This window comes from Diachasma alloeum, unplaced genomic scaffold (assembly GCF_001412515.2).
Source record: "Diachasma alloeum isolate Michigan unplaced genomic scaffold, Dall2.0 Dall_scaffold_00343, whole genome shotgun sequence".
Taxonomy (NCBI): domain Eukaryota; kingdom Metazoa; phylum Arthropoda; class Insecta; order Hymenoptera; family Braconidae; genus Diachasma; species Diachasma alloeum.
This window is the reverse complement of record NW_021680482.1, coordinates 688516-705151: the sequence shown is the minus strand read 5'-3', so window position 1 is coordinate 705151 and position 16636 is coordinate 688516. Positions and strand designations below refer to the sequence as shown.

The following is a 16636-nucleotide window of genomic DNA, read 5'->3' as shown; positions in this document are numbered from 1 at the left end:
AAAAAAAATTAATTCAATTCATCTTGTATAAGGCCTAGGAAGTGGAAAAACGCAATCCTGATGTATAAAAATACAACTGCGTGAAACACACAGGCGTAGCAAAATGCAACTGCGTGAAACACAGGTGTATCATAATGCAATTGCGTGAAACACACAGGTGTATAAAAATACAACTGCGTGAAACACAGAGTAGTATAAAAAAACAACTGCGTGAAACACACAGTAGTATGAAACTTCAACTGCGTGAAACACACAAACTTCACGCATGCGTGGAGTGTACGGGAGTGATTCACGCAATGGTGCGAACAGTCACGGCCATATTTGAATTGTCCTGATTTTTCAATATTCTCGTGGAATAATTGAAATGAAATGTAAATTCTCCATTAATTTTTCCATCAAATTGTGAATTTTCAATGACGAAATTCCTTGACATTTCAATGGATCTGTCACACGATAGAAATTAAATCTCTACTGATGCGAAACGCGACAAGTGAATTCAACGTGTACCTTCATTTTTTTATCTCTTGCAAGCATGGAGAGATAGAAATTTTTCATGAGCCCTGCTTGCAGCTCCCACTCTGCTGTAGAAAAGGCCGTCATAAAAATTCCACCCTCTCCCGTACATTCAGAGCTATTCATCAAAAACTCAGTTCACTACAGAAGACTATTTCCGGAGAAGAATGTTAAGGATGTTCATCCAAAACCGCAAGCCCTCAAAAAATGTTTAACATTTTTTCCACTGATACACAGACTTATCTTCCTCATGTTGATAAAAATTTCAATCCACCAATCGGAGTTGATCGTTCAGAAATGAAATCAAAACAGAAAACGCTTCTTACGATGTTATTGAAAACGAATCCGTGGTACATTGATAAATTTCAAATGCGGTGATATTTTTTTAAATTTTGTAGTAGGGTAAACAGGTTAATTTCTGGACGATTTCAACTTGCAATGAATATTCCGTAAATTAAATGAAAATTGTACTGATTATTTCACCTTTCAATAATATTACTACAAAATAATATCACAATTAATAATAATATAAATAATATTAATAAATAAAAAATATGGCCCGGTCGTTCAGAAATTAGGGCTTTCGGCTGCATTCAACTATTTTTGAATTTAATTATTCTGTGTTTTGTCACTTTCACTTCAAATATGTTTTTTTCTGCTAATTAAAACAATCTTGAAGGTATGGAAGCCATGATGGCCATGATCTCCATTTAGGTGATGCTTTTATTTTAGATCCAACCACGAAACTCGAATTTCTCTCGACCGTCCAGCAATTGAATGATGAAAAAAATTACGATTGCGAATGTCAGCGAGTTTTCGGGTAATTGTTTGTAGTTTTTAAAAGTCTTCTAATAGACCGTCCCCTCTTAAAGATAAAGCGACTTTAAATATCTGCATTATTTGCCAGGTTACACCAAAATTAATCTCAGCCATTGGATTCACTATATATTTTCACATTGCCCTCTCTTTTTATTTTTGTTTTCGGAGTCTTCAAGTAGACTTTCCAGAGCCCGTATATCAGAAGAAATTATTTCAAAGCTACCGCAACTTAATTTTTTCATAACATAAACGTTAGTTTCATATGTTTCCCCATCAATTACAAAAATTACTAAGCAAAATTCTAATTAATTAGAATTTTGCTTGTATATAAAAAAAATTGCATTTTCGGAAAATGAATAAACATCCTTAAAATACAACTCCTCTCATTCTCCTTCCATCCTGACGCAATATGAAAATAAATCATCTCCTTTACCGCGCTAATTATCTCTCTCATTACCTACAAATATGTGATACATATTTGCAATTTGGCTCCGTTATTCGGGCCGATTTCTGCAGCTCTCAATGCATATTCCCAATGCTCGAGTGCCTGCACACCAGCGGGACGGGCGAGGTAGACCTTGAAACGCGCGACGTGCTCAGTAACCAATCAACAAGTTCCTCGTGTTGGTTCGAGCAGGGCCTCACATTGGCATTCACTCTTCAAACATCAAATCTTTTTCCTGCTTTTTTGTATGAAACATTGAGCATGTTTAACGCTGCACCCAACCGTTCACAGGGAAGTTTATTAAAAAGAAAAAAAAAACGCTGCATGTACTCATAAGCGCACTCACGCCACAATAAAAGCGCGTGGGAAGAATTGGTGAATCACTGGCAGACCTTAAAAATAGTTATCGCGAATGCTGTGGGTGCGATAATATTTTCATTGAAAACAAGAGTCAAAAATTGGCTGGGAAAAAACGAAATTTGAGAGAGAGAAAATAGTTTATTTGCCAGATTATGCATTGAGGAAATAATGAGAGCACACTATTAGAAAAAAAATGACATTTCATGGATAGTTCACTACCAATTTTCAGGACAGTGACACTGAGTGCAATTTGGGGGAAAAAATCATGAAATTTCAGGTTTCACTGAAAATTCAGCAAAATTCCAAAATTTTAAGGGGCATAAAGACGAGAATTCCTTAATTTATTTGAATTGCATTAAATTTTCAGTGAAATCTGAAATTTAATCATTTTTTCCCCCTAAAACGCATGTAGTGTCACTGTCCTGAAAATTCAAGAATATATTTACTATAATTCTCTGATTTTCTATTCATTTTTAGGGAAAAATACAACGGAAATTTACAGTTTTGTTTGATTTTCCCACGAAATTCTGAATTTTCAATGACGAGATTTCCTGAAATTTCAGTGAAATTGCAACACGATGAAAATTTTCGGCATTTGGCACGAAAAATTCGCACCGAGAGAAATATTCAATAAAAATTAGGTATCTTTTCCGTAATTCCAGAGCGAAATGTGGTAGGAAATTTTACGGAACTGTCGTGGAATTTTTCCAGAGCGTTCCGTAATTTTTATCTGAATCTCCTGTAAAACATTACGATACCGTCACTTGAATTTTCTGAGTCGATTCCGTAATCGGTGAGCGAATTGTGAGTTCCCTAATTTTTACTGAACTTTTCTCCGTGCATACAAAAATTTTTAACAGTGCATTATCGTGTGTTCATCAGCCATAAATTGCATCCGACTCCTTGCAAATACCGCACGCAGTAAATAACTAATATAATTATTGACACAGGAGCAATTGAAATCAGATGTCACATTTAGTATCTATATCCACAGTGTCATACGGAGACACGAGACGTTGGCCTTCACGGTGGCTTACTCACACCGCCGTCTCGCTACCGCAATTACTCCAAAAAATTGTTATCCTCTTTTCCTATTTGAATAATTTAAATCTTCACATGAGGCACTCGAAAACCCGTAAAGTGTCTAATGACAATTTTTCTTCCCAAAAATTGTTATTCGGTCAGGCGTTATTTGAGGCAAACGTTTCCCCATACCCTCCTGCTAACAATGGAATTTATTTTCTCTTTTCAGCCAACTGTGGGCTCTTTTTCACGTTCACTTTCTCCATCTACGTCGCGTGCACACGGTGAAAATTTCATAGTCGCTGAACTGGGTATTAATTACTGGTTGGGTCGGCAGTTTTGTCGACGGCCCGGAGAATGCAAACAATTTTGTTGATGAAGTTATTCATAGTCAATGCGGTTTCATGATTTCTTCATTGTTTTATTCTGCTGAATCCTTGGATTTAGATTGATTGAGATATTTTTTATTTTGCAATGTTTTTGTAGGGTCTTTATTCTCATAGAAAGTTGGCAGTCTTTAGAATTCCCTTCTTGTGAATTAATTATGAATAATTAATGTTTAATTATAAATAATTAATTATGAATAATTAATAATTAATATGAATAATGAATATAAGCAATCTTTCATCACTTGTGTGTAAAGTGATGAAAAATAGGGCTCAACCCTATGAAAAACTTTGTAATCTTCAGCAATTGCAATTTTCGGATTTATTTAATAGATTTTATGTTTGGCCAATTTGGCCTTCGAATCCAATTATAATCCTGAAAGTTGAAATAAAATTATTGCAAAAAGGCTTGGATGAGACTTGAGGGCTGTGGTGTTCAATTACTAATGTTAAACACTTTACAGGATTTTAATTAAAGAATTTGCCGAATAAAAAATTCTGTTTGAACCGGTGACAGGAGATTTTCAGAAATAACGGTGCATTCGGTTTAGGGGGAGAATAATAAAATCACGAAATTTCAGAATTAAAATTTGTGAGCAACAGAACGATGAGAATTCCCAACTTGTTTGAATTTTTAGTCACATCGTGATTGTTCAGTGCTAAATTACTCTGAATTCTCAATTAATCGAACATTTAAGAATATATTTATCTGAATTTGTTTAATTTCTATCATTTTTCATGAATTTATTCAACTAACATTCACAGTTTCGACTGTTTTTTCCTCGCAATTTTGAAATTGTGATGACGAAATTCCTTGCGATTTCCGTGAAACTATAATATGAGAACAATTTCCAAGAAGTGTACCGGAAATTTCAGGTAAAAGGTGTCAACCGCCTAGGATCCGTTAAATTTTTATGAAGCTGAAACTAGCAGAATATTCGTCAGCGGAAAATTCAATTTAGGGCATATTTAAGTGTAGGAGAGTCAAATAATCAGATGTACAAATGCTTTTTAAGTGCAAAAGAGTTTGTACATTATTTAAAAATATTTGTACACCCCTAGATTCATCTCGACTCTTTCTAGTGTCCTCGAATCTTTCACTAGTTTCAGCTTCATTAAAATTTTCTAGAAGATCGTTTCTCTCGAGCCGTTTGAGTTTTCCAAAAATTGCTTGATAACTCCACTGAATTTTTCAATTCTTCAAGTTTACGACGCCCTCAAATTGACATCCGAAAGATCCAAGGGCAGAACCAGCGGATCACGTGTCCCCAGTGAGTCACTCCTCCCCCACCTATAATTGTGATCCTATTACGCGAAACCTTAGCCAGGCCCTGGATGAGTTGAAACTCGACAATTATCATCTGTCGCTCCAAATAATCCCGGAGCCCAGCTAAATATTTTGTCACCACAGTGACAATTGACGTTTGAGAGCGTTCTTCAAACATCATTGCGAAATTGCATGTCAAACACCGCAGAACCCCGCAACACTCATAAATTAACTCGCTCTACATCCTGAAATAATCGTCACCTTTGGTTTCTTTCCTCATTCCAGACATTGCGTAATTATTAATTATTCCTTATCCCTCCATTATCACGATCTGTATTATTCAATCAATTGTGACTGGGCCTTGAGGTGAGATTCAAGGCCGGAATTCTGATACGTAATTCCACGACATAGTGGAAACAACCTTTGTGTACAAAGTTTTAATATCACTTCCCAATTCTTGAAATTTCAATTGAATTAAAAATAACAATTAACTTATATGAATAGAATTGCAATGGATTTTGTTACTAAACAACGGGTTATTTTTAAGGAAATGTTGATTTTGATTCGATGCAGCATGTAAACACGTCCGAAAAAATTCAATAGAAAACCTTAGCGAATTCGCTCGAAAATTCTATTGGAATTCGCTAGAAATGAGGATGCTATTAAAATTCTAGGGACTTCTCGTTAAAATTCTATTTGTTTTTGCAAGATACCAAAGAATCTCAGGTTGACAGCAAAATTATCATAGAATATTTTTCTAATCCCTCGAATGATCTTAATGAATCTTAAAATTTCCTCAATTTTTTAAAAATTGAGGAAATTAGTATTTTATTTTGGTGAAACTCCAGTGAAGAATGAAATGTTAATTCTCGTTTTATTCGGATATGATAATGGTAAGACGGAAAAAAATGATGAAACTTTGGCGACTATTGGCTTGAATTTCGAAGATTTTCAGATTTCAGGCCAATACGACGTTGAATTCAATAGCGAAGAGGTAAAACAGTTCAAGTTTATTTTGATTTATCATGGTTTTATGCAAGATATTAAAGAACTTCAGATTGACAGTAAAATTATCACAGAATATTTTTCTAATCCCTTCTAGAAGGAAGAACTATTTTATTTTGGTGACACTCCAATGAAGAATGAAATGTTAATTTTCGTTTTATTTGGATGTGATAATGGCGAGACGGAAAAAATGATGAAACTTTGGCGACTATTGGCTTGAACTTCGAAAATATTCAGATTTCAGGCCAACGCGCCATTGAATTTAATAGCGAAGAGATAGAACAGTTCAGTTCAATTTCACAATCGATTTATCATGGGTTTTTGCAAGATATCTCGGAATCTGAGGGCGACAGAAAAACTATTGGAGAGTTCCCTTCAAGAAATCTGGACTCAACTCGATTCCGTTCACTTCTTCAATAACGAATTTTTCCAATGAATTTCAAACTCAAATTATCCCTAAACTTTCCAAATTCGTTCCCAACACGAATCAGATATTAATTAACTATTCCAGAGCATTGAATACAATTCGGAGTTACAAAATTGAATATCACCCTTTCAATACGGTTAATGATTAAACCATCAGTCAGTGTCCTGAAACTCCAGTGAAAAATAGTCTTTCAATCGAATGTGATGATGAAAACACAGAAAAATGATTGCCTCCGTTGCCTTGAGCTTTGAAAGTCATTCAGAATTCAATACAATCCCTCCGATGTTCAATTTTCCCACCGAATTTCGAGATTCTCTTATCCTTGAAGCAAATTGAAACTCAATTCTCTGAAACATTAAAAATCCCCAAGTAGCAGTTAAACTTCAACAAATATCCAACAGCCAGCTAAACTGTTTTTCATTCTGTCGCTCTCCACGGAACAATCGACCTCGTCCCACCGCGAAAAATATCTGCATGTATTTCCCCCAAACTAAAAAAAAAATATAAACGATACAATCAGAAATGTGGGTCTTGTCCTTGAGGAGACAACGACCGAAGCAAACAGACTGCGATAGATTCGCGTACAGAGTCCCAGCAGTCGCGTCAAAGTAAAAATAGCCATTGTCAACTATCATTGATATTTTTATCAAGCATTACAATGAGGAAGTGCATAGATTATTTTCAAAAAATGAATTCCCACCGTTGTGTCGCGTCATGCCTCCACAGAAATGTTTGTCTTCAAATGACAGAGGAAACCCCCAATTATTCTCAATAGGGAACTTGTATGGACCTCAGTTTTCCAAACGAAAATAATTCCACAATTCCATTTTTTTTGTTTTTCCAAACGAAAATAATTCCAAGATTCAATTTCTTTCGTTTTTTCAAACAAAAATAATTATGGGGAAATATTGCCTGTATATTTCATAATAATTGATTTAAAATCAGGTGTTTTTGAAACCTAGTATTTCGGTCATGACGTCATAAAGTGACATAAGTAATGCTGGTTCGTGCTCGATTGGTCGAATGTGAGGAGAGAGGGGAGTGGTCGTCATCCATTGGATAAGATGCACGTGAAGATTGCGTTAGGGTGACTCCAGCCATTCTCTAATTGGTCCAGCGTTCGACCATGCTTGTGACGTCACTAGTGATTTTACAACGTTTGAAATCTTCAACTCTCGACAATTAATTATTAATTAACGAACATTTAGTTTAGAATAACGAAAGTTTAGTAATGAAAAATTAATTATTTAAGACGGAAACTTGAGATTAAAAATTCGACTGGATTATTGGTCGCTCACTTCGCTCGTTCCCATTGCGTATGAACTGGAGTGGATGTGACCCATTACGGGTCGAACAAACAACTTCCCGAACAATTCCCATTTTTCGGTTTATTGAAAAAAAACGCAAATTTTGACATTTCCATTCCGATAACGAGAAACCGGTTGAAACTATTTTGCTCAACATCCAATCAAAATCGAATGGCATGTAGATGCATCGATCGTACAAAAACAAATCAAATCCCATCATTATTCTCTGTAATTGGGTGGTGCCAGATGGTATATGACCGTTGTGGTCTTTTACCTACCCGTCCCAGTACCTACGCGGTACCCCAGCCTAATTCCCTACCCGTACTTGCCTCTAAGCTTACTTATATCTAACTCCACATAACTAACTCCACATGCACTGGGTTCGTTTTCCGGCGATGAAAAAATCTTTCATCACCGGGACTCGAACCTGCGCTACTGGGACGCTTTGGTTTATAGGGCCAGCACGCTGACGACGAGCCCAAAGACGTCCTCATCATTATTCTCTGTAAAATCTATGAATTTTCAAAAAACAAAAAAATCATTTAAAATTTTTTTTTTTCATACGCTTTACGCGAACAACTGACGAACTGCTGAAACGATCATCTTCATAAACTATTAGTTCTAAGTTACATTAACACACATCGATTGAAAAAAAAAAAACAAATCGCATCATTACTCTGTAAGAAATAGTAGATTATGGGGAAAAAAATCAAAAATTATGTTTTTTTACATGTTTTTTATAAATTACTAAAGAACCGTTGAGGCGATCGTCTTCACAAACTAATCAGTTCTAAATTACATGAAGATGCATCAATTGAAGACAAAAAAATCAAATTTCGCTGTTCGTTCAAGGGAAATAGTATTCTTCACACAGACATGTCGTTAGCTTCATAACAGAGTAACGTAAGTGCCAAAATACAAAAATTCTCCTGAAAGTGAGAAACGAGAAGTAACTATATGGAGACAAGTTTAAAATTCGAAACTTTTTGACTGAGGACACAGCTAACGATGTGTTGAAAAACGTCATAAAAAGATTAGAGGAGTCATGAACCGTGGAGATATCATTAAATTTCCACTTTTGATTTTCGGTGTCATTACAATAACTTCCTCCCTTTGGGTCGGGAAGTTAAAAAAGGAAAAATTATTCATACAAAAAATATTCTCTATTGCAGAACTCATTTGGACGCCCAGATGACATTGTGGCAGCTGAAACACTGGCTAATCATGTGCGCTGCAATCACTCCTTCGTCCACGAGGTGTTCCAGGCGCAATTTAGATCGAGTCTGACTTGCCCCAGGTGTAATCGACAATCAAACACATTTGATCCGTTCTTGTGTGTCTCTATACCAGTGCCACAGCAGCAGAGGCAAATGAATCTTTTTGTTAATGTTTTGTACACCTCGCAACAGCCTCGACAAGTGAGAATTGGGGTCAGTGTGAATCAAGCTGCGAATATTAAAGAACTTCGGGAGATACTGGCGAGTGATACCGGCATTGAGGAGAGTCACATGCTGTTGACAGAAGTACATGATGAAGGTTTTCACAGGTAATGAATGAAAACGTGATACTTTTTGCTCATTTTAATGTCGTGGCCACGCCTGGTTGGAGTCCCAGGGGGCCTTTTCGGGATTATTAAAGTAATTAAATGGATGGGTGGAGAACAGTCGAGTGCAATATAATTTCAAATGATCGATTGAGGTGATTAATTGTTATTTTTTTATATCCAAGTCTTTATTTTTATTTTCCGGAATTCATTCGATGGGAATATTCTTCATTAAACTACCTGACGATTTGCTTGGGTGATGAGAGCCGGTCGCATCAAGCCCTATTAGCTAAATACATCGTCAGAATAAATTTATGTAGTCGATATTCGGTCGTGAATATCGACTAAATACTTCATATCTAGAGGTATTGTTGGCAAATGGTGATGATACACAGATACGCCACTTTTTTGGTATTTCAAATTGATCGGTAAATTATTTTTATTTATTCCGATACTTGACTGAGGATTCTCTTAATTAAATTTTAGTTAATTAGGGCAAGTTTTCTTGGAAAAATATTAGAATAAATGGAACCACAAAAGAATTAGAAAGTCGACTGATGACTCAGAAGAGAATGTTCGAATGAACAAAATGAGCCCAATGACATTGAAATCAGATAAAAATTGGGACTTGGAGAATGCATTGGAAAGAATTTTCAGTGGTATTTCGTCATTGCAAGAAACTACAGGTGATGATGACATTGATTTTGAACTTTAACTCAATTTATTTATGAGAAGTGGATGTTGAAAAAAAAGTAATTTTTTGGAAAATGTAATTTCAATTACACTGACTATTGACAAAAGTTTCATATTCAAATTAATTGAGAAATTCAAGGACTTCCGAAATTCAAGTAGCATATCCTTAAATTTAGGAATTTAGTTGCGTAGGGATACGTGGAGCTAAAATTACACTTCACTTTTGACACTTTGGCCCCGGGTGAAAAAGAAAATTTTTTATTTCGACATTTCTGGCGCTTCCGAGGGTTTCATTGGCATTAGAGGGGCCAATAAACATAGAATCAACATTCACTTGACGAAAAAATTCGATTTTGGCGAAAGTCGACTTTCCACCCGAAAAAATCCAAGATCTGACACTTTGGCCCCGGATGAAAATTTTTTTTTTTATTTCGACATTTCTGGCGCCTCCGAGGGTTTCATTGGCATTAGAGGGCTCAATAAATACGGAATCAACATTCACTCGTCGAAAAAATTCGATTTTGGCGAAAGTCGACTTTCCCCCGGGAAAAATCAAAGATCTGACACTTAGGCCCCGGGTGAAAAAAAAATTTTTATTTCTGCATTTCTGGCGCCTCCGAGTGTTTCATTAGCATCAAAATCGTTAGTAGATACAGAATCAGCCTTCACTTGGCGAAAAAATTCGATTTTTCCGAAAGTCGACTTTCCCCCTGAAAAACTCCAAGACATTTTCTCTGAAATGTTAACAACTAATTTAATTTCCACTGAAATGGGACAATTTTTTTTATAATGTTTCTCACAATTCTTCCTCTTTGCGACCTTAGACTGAGCTGAATTAATGACTTTGCTTCTGAGTTATAACCTAAATTAGAAAAAAGTCAAGTGTCCACTTGGCCCCACCCTCCCCTAATGATTCCCCTCAAATATCGCTAAACGAAAACAGATGATCCTTTATAAAAACATTGGTGTTAACTTCTTTGTCAGCAATCTACTTCGCCAGGGATATCCTTAAGCCTAGGAAGATGGATAGTCTCTGCTTAAGATCCTGGATTATACAAATATTTTTATATATTCCTTCGAAAAAATATATTTTCTGATTATATTTTTCATTCATAATAATATACACAGTTAAAAAATATATTTTTTTAAAGAGAAAAAGAAAAGATTTGCATAATCTAGGATCTTCAGCAAAGATTATCCATTGAGGATTTGCTAATGAACGGACTCTGCTCTGCACTCTGTTCTAAATACTTTATGGAGCAATCTAACTATGTTGTGACATGAGACAATTATGATCGTGAAATAATACAATTCCAGCTGTAACAAGTCATGATAGACGATTATTATCACTTCTACTATTTTCAAAAATAAATGAAAGACTAACAAATACAATCAACCACTAATTTTGCGCGCGGTTCTGTTCTACTATTAAAAGAAACTATTCTCATTCCTTTCCAGAACCTTTTCGGATTGTCAACCCCTCTCAGTAATAACTGAGAACGACCCCCTCTACTGTGTAGAGCTCCCCCAGCTGAAAGAGCCCACAGAGCAGGCCTACATCCTCCTGGTATGGGTGAACGTCCTGGTGAAAGGTGACTTACGAGAGAGATTTGGAAGTCCCTACACGATGCAGGTGTCCCGAGAAACATCCTACGAGGACCTCCAGAAGCTTCTCCTTAAAGAAATGCACACAACCCTCTCAGAAGACGTTTTGACCTCGAGTCAGACGCCTGGTCTGTTCAACATCAGGGTAGCAGACCCCGCTGCAACCCCAATCCAGGACGAGCATCCTTGCATCGACCCCTGTGTCGAGCACCCACTCTACACTGAGCAGATAGAGCAGGCATTAGCCCTCTGTGCTGACGACTCTGGTCCCCAGCACGTCAAGCTTATCCTCGAGTGGGACGAGGCGACCAAATCCAACATAATTCAGGACGACTCTGATCAGATCGAGGAGCACGCAAGTGTCAAACAACTGAAGACTAATGCTGAGTTGGGGGGGACTGTTACTCTGGAGGAATGCTTTGATTTATACACGAGGGAGGAGATTCTGGGGGCTGAGGATGCCTGGCACTGTCCCTACTGCAATAGAAAGCAGGAGGTAGATAGAAGTTTGTTATTTATGATGTGAGATGCATGAAAAATCCAGTAGGGATAAAAGGAAGTTACAAATTAGAAATTTTAAGGAATTGTTAGATGAAATTTCCGGCACATTTTTTGGAAATTTTTGTTGTACTTCCACTGGAATGTCAAGGAATTTTGTCATTGAAAATTCACAATTTAATGAGAGAATTGATGAGAACTTTATATTTTAGTTCAATTATTGTATGAAGATTGATAGAAATAAGGGAAATTCAGCGTCATTTGATAGTGAATATTCGTGTTTTGATTAAAAATTTCAGGAAGTTGGGAAATTGTCACCTTTTTGTTGTTCAAGAATTCTGAATTTTGTTGAATTTCCAATTAAATCTGAAATTTAATGATTTTTTCCCCTAAATCGAATTCAATTTCTGCCTCCTGAAAAATACTACTCAACTGTCCATGAAATTTAAATTTTTCTTTAACATCGCGCAATATCAATTTTATATTTTGCTTACATCAAGATATTATTAGATGAATAATTTAGGGGAGATTGAGACAAAGTGAAACGTTTGCAATCTCTCCTCTATTTTTTAATATCTTTGTTTATAAACAGAAATTGAGATTCAAAGTCGATTGTAAAAATTCCGCTTTGCCCCACTATCCCTAGTATTTTTTAAATGTTTATCCATTTTCTATTCTTGAATTGTCAATAAAATATGAAATTCAATCATTCTTCTCCCCTAAATCGAATTCATTTTCTGTCTCCTGAAAATTACTACTCAATTCCCAGCAATTTTTTTCCAACATCGCCCAATATCAATGTTAACATTGCGTATATTAAGATATTATTATTAAATGGATATAATCTAGGGGAGAGTGAGACAATAGACCGTTCGCCATCTACTTTATTTCCTGACATCTTAGTTTATGAACAAAGACATTGGGATTTTAAGTAAATGACACACATTCCACTTTGCCCCACCTAGTATTTTTCAATGCTAACGATTTTTTTTATTCGTCAGGTTGTAAAAAAGCTGGGATTGTGGTCATTGCCCGACATCCTGGTGATTCATCTCAAGAGATTTCGTCAGCAGACCGCAAAGCAAAGATCAACATCCAAGCTGACAATGCTCGTGGACTTTCCCCTTTATGGTTTCGATATGACACCTCATCTGGCGCATGGTGGGGTCCAACCTAATCACACAAATGTCACAACACTGGGGGCACTGGGCTGGTCTCCCTGGAAAAAACCTCGAACTCGTCATCACAATATTCCCAAATACGATGAGAATGTTTACGATCTTTATGCCATCTGCAATCATCATGGGCAGGACTTACAGGGTGGACACTACACTGCCTTCTGCAGGAATCCTTACGACACTCAGTGGTACTGCTTCGATGACACCAGAGTTGAGGCTGTCAATGACACGAATTTAATTACAAATGCTGCCTACATGCTGTTTTATCAGAGAAGGAGCAGCAATTCCGCTGGCAATTCCTCTGCTGCTTCCACCAGTTCCACAGGGTCTGGCATCGACCACTGGGTGTCCAGGATGCCCCCTTTTTATTTCAACAATAAAAATAGTAGTGGAGTTATTACGAATAACAAGCAGAGCAAGTCGCAGGAGGTACTCTGCCAGGAGAAAATTGTTGAGGAGAAAAATCTTAATAATTTTAATCGTGGATGTCGTAATTATGCTACTCTGCAGCCCGGTAAGAGGCACGTCGCTACGGAAATTGGAGATGAGACTGGCGAGATTGATCATTATTCTGATGATGAAGCACCGTCTAGGAGAGAATGGGTGAGTTGGGTAATGGGGGGTGAATTATAGTGCTTTGGCATTTTTTTTTCTTTTCTTTTTAGAGGATTTTTATGGTATTCATTCTTTTATGGAGGTGACATGTTTAAGAAACTTTCAACTCCAGGTTGAATTTTTAATACCGAACGGTTAAAGGATTTTATGTATGATTTCATGGCGCTGTGAAGAAATATCACTATTGAAAATCGTTCATGTCTTTAAGTTTTTCCAAATACTTTGATTATTCTTGTAAATAATAAAAATAATTGTGCAAAATAATTGAAAAATCGCAATTTTGAAGAATACGCACCTTATGAATAATTTATAAACAGTGAATTCAACGCCCAATCTTTTTTTACCACCACAAATTTATCCAAATTCAGAATTTTATCAAATGATTTTATGAAAAAAAAAAGATTTTCAAAAATTTAAACAATTTTTGTTATTCATTTAAACGAAGAAAATGTAAAAAAAGCAATTCTCAGGAAATTTAATAGACAGATTTTATTGTTGACGTGATGTGAAAATTAATTATTGTTAGATATGAGCAAATAATTCTCTCTATTCATCCACAGTTTGCCGTACAGTTATTAATATTTGTTTTTGTTATTCTAGGCCTCGCCAAAACCAGTAAGAAAGACGTCCTCAATAACGCTGACACCAAGTCAACCGTCAGCGATAATTCACAATGCCCACAGTGATCCAGACACAGCTGTAATTCACGAATCAACATTGTAACATACAATTTGAGCCAGATAGCAATCTGGCTGTGGACTAGAGTGCCTGGACTGGTTTTATTCACCACATACTAAGATGATTACAGTAGTATGTTAGCCAAGAATATTTGGATATTTCAAATAATTTCCAATCATAGGCAAATTAATTGCTCACACCTACGTGTAATTGTCTTTTAATACTGTTTTTTCGTCATTTTCGTGAGCAACGAGAGATCTCAGATGAACATTTCGAATTAACAATCCTACACTGATTTTTTTTTCATGTAACTGAAGACTATCCTCTGAAAGTGCGTGTCGTACATTTTTTTAGATTCGTATTATCGAGAGAAATGCAGAGATTTTTGCGCCTGAAGTGTTGGCTTTTGCGAATAACTGAGTTGAAGTAGCAAAACGTACGAAAAAATTTGATGGAGAAGCCTAGTGAGTTCGATAGAAAATTCGGTTGGATTTCTATTCAACTTCTATTGAGGAATTCCACAGCTTTACTGCGTTTGTTTATAGAAAATTTCCAATAGAAGCTATTTTATAGAAAAAATCACTAGAATTTCGTCGTTCCATACAACTTTTTCTATATTTTATATAAATTTCTCGACATGAATTTTCTAAATTTCCACTCTATTTTTCATTATTTTCTATTTAAAAAAATCAAACACAATAAAAAGAGAAACTTCAGCCGGGGAATTTGTACAAAAAATATTTCAATAGAATGAGTTACACAGAAAAATCCGATTCTATTGATTTTTTTATAAAATGTTCTTTATTGAACAATTTCTGCTGCAGAATTTTTGAGCAGAATCAGCCAAAACCCAAGAAAAAATTCAACAGAATTTTCCAGTGAATTCGCTAGCGTTCGATATAAATTATGCTTGTACACAGAAGAAACACAGAACTTTCCTCGAAGATAATACTCTCGCTATGATATTTGGCAGCACAAGCCTGTGACAATAAAGCGAGTGAATTCTCTCTCCATTGCGAGAGAACAAGTGACAAAAATTTGAATAGAGAGAGAGCTTTGCAGAGATGTGTTGCGTGATTTTATCCTCTTTTCTACGAAGTAAATAGTACTTTATGTTTTTTTCCTCTTAAAGGACACGATGTCAGTGGTTCAGAGCTATTTATGATTATGACACTGTCATCGTCCGAATGTTTGTACTGTATTCGTATCATCCACTAGTGGCCTTATCTCGACACAATTGATACGCAAATTTTTTAAAGAAACTTCCTCAATGAGCCTTCATTAGTAACAAAGTATTCATTTAATTTTTCAAAAAATTCGACATCAATTTATAACACGTTTTTTTTCAATCGTAAGTAGTAGATATGCCCCGTTTCGTCCTTCAGAATTATCATTCCAGGTAGAGAAAATGTTTTTTCATAGTGAAAGTGAGAAAAGTTTTATATAACATTGAAATGAAAAGTAATATACATATGTAAATATGAATAATGAGTTGAGATACATATGTTAGTTATTATTTTGAAAAAAAATAAAATGAAAAATGTAAAGTTTTTAAAAGAACTAGTCACATGAATTTATGGACAGAGGTAGAGAAAACGCACGCGTACACACATCCTGATATCAGATTAAAGGAAGTGCAGAGTGAATGGTGAAGTGGAGAATAGGTGTGTCAATCTTGTTTATTATTATTTTTTTTTATTTAACGAGATGCAAATTTATGACTTATGAGTTCAAACGTGTTAGTGCATTATTCCCGTTAAAATGACTGAGGGATGACTATTATGATTATTATATTATTGAAAGAAATATTATCAATCCATATTATCGAATAATCACTTTAATTTTTGTTGAAAATACATAGAGAAACTGGGATAAACATGAGTACGATTTATTTTGGCGGGAATGTTCTGGAGGTTCTGCATTGTTTAGTGATAATTTCTTCATTCAGGGACGTGAAATGAAGTGACCCAATCAGCAGAACAAGAGGATCTGTCTTGAAAAGTTGAGAGGGTTTTCTTGTGCGTTGAAACAAGGGGATCTCCACCCTAGGGGTATCAACACCTGTGTCGACCTATTTTTATTGGTTTACCTTGAGGATATCCAAGTATGTTTTACCGTTTGGTACGGACCACGCTATAAATTTAACCATTTTCAATCATCAAATTTGCCAATTAAAATGTGCGAGAAAAATTTCATGAATATCCAGCGTCATCAAACTTACGTTTTGCATAGAATTATCAATTTTTTAAACATCCGTTGTTAATAAATAAATAA

General features: G+C 35.7%; 1 protein-coding gene across 1 annotated transcript in view; it reads left to right on the top strand.

The window, feature by feature from the left end:
• LOC107040828 (ubiquitin carboxyl-terminal hydrolase 31) overlaps positions 1-14975 on the top strand; it is a 20693-nt gene extending 5718 nt beyond the window's left edge. Inside the window, exons 2-5 of the mRNA XM_015261089.1 lie at positions 8725-9098; positions 11247-11889; positions 12893-13672; positions 14285-14975. Coding sequence (XP_015116575.1) covers positions 8725-9098; positions 11247-11889; positions 12893-13672; positions 14285-14407 — 1920 coding nt within the window. The 3' untranslated portion in view covers positions 14408-14975. The remainder of the gene's footprint in view (positions 1-8724; positions 9099-11246; positions 11890-12892; positions 13673-14284) is intronic.
• Positions 14976-16636: the final 1661 nt, after the last annotated feature.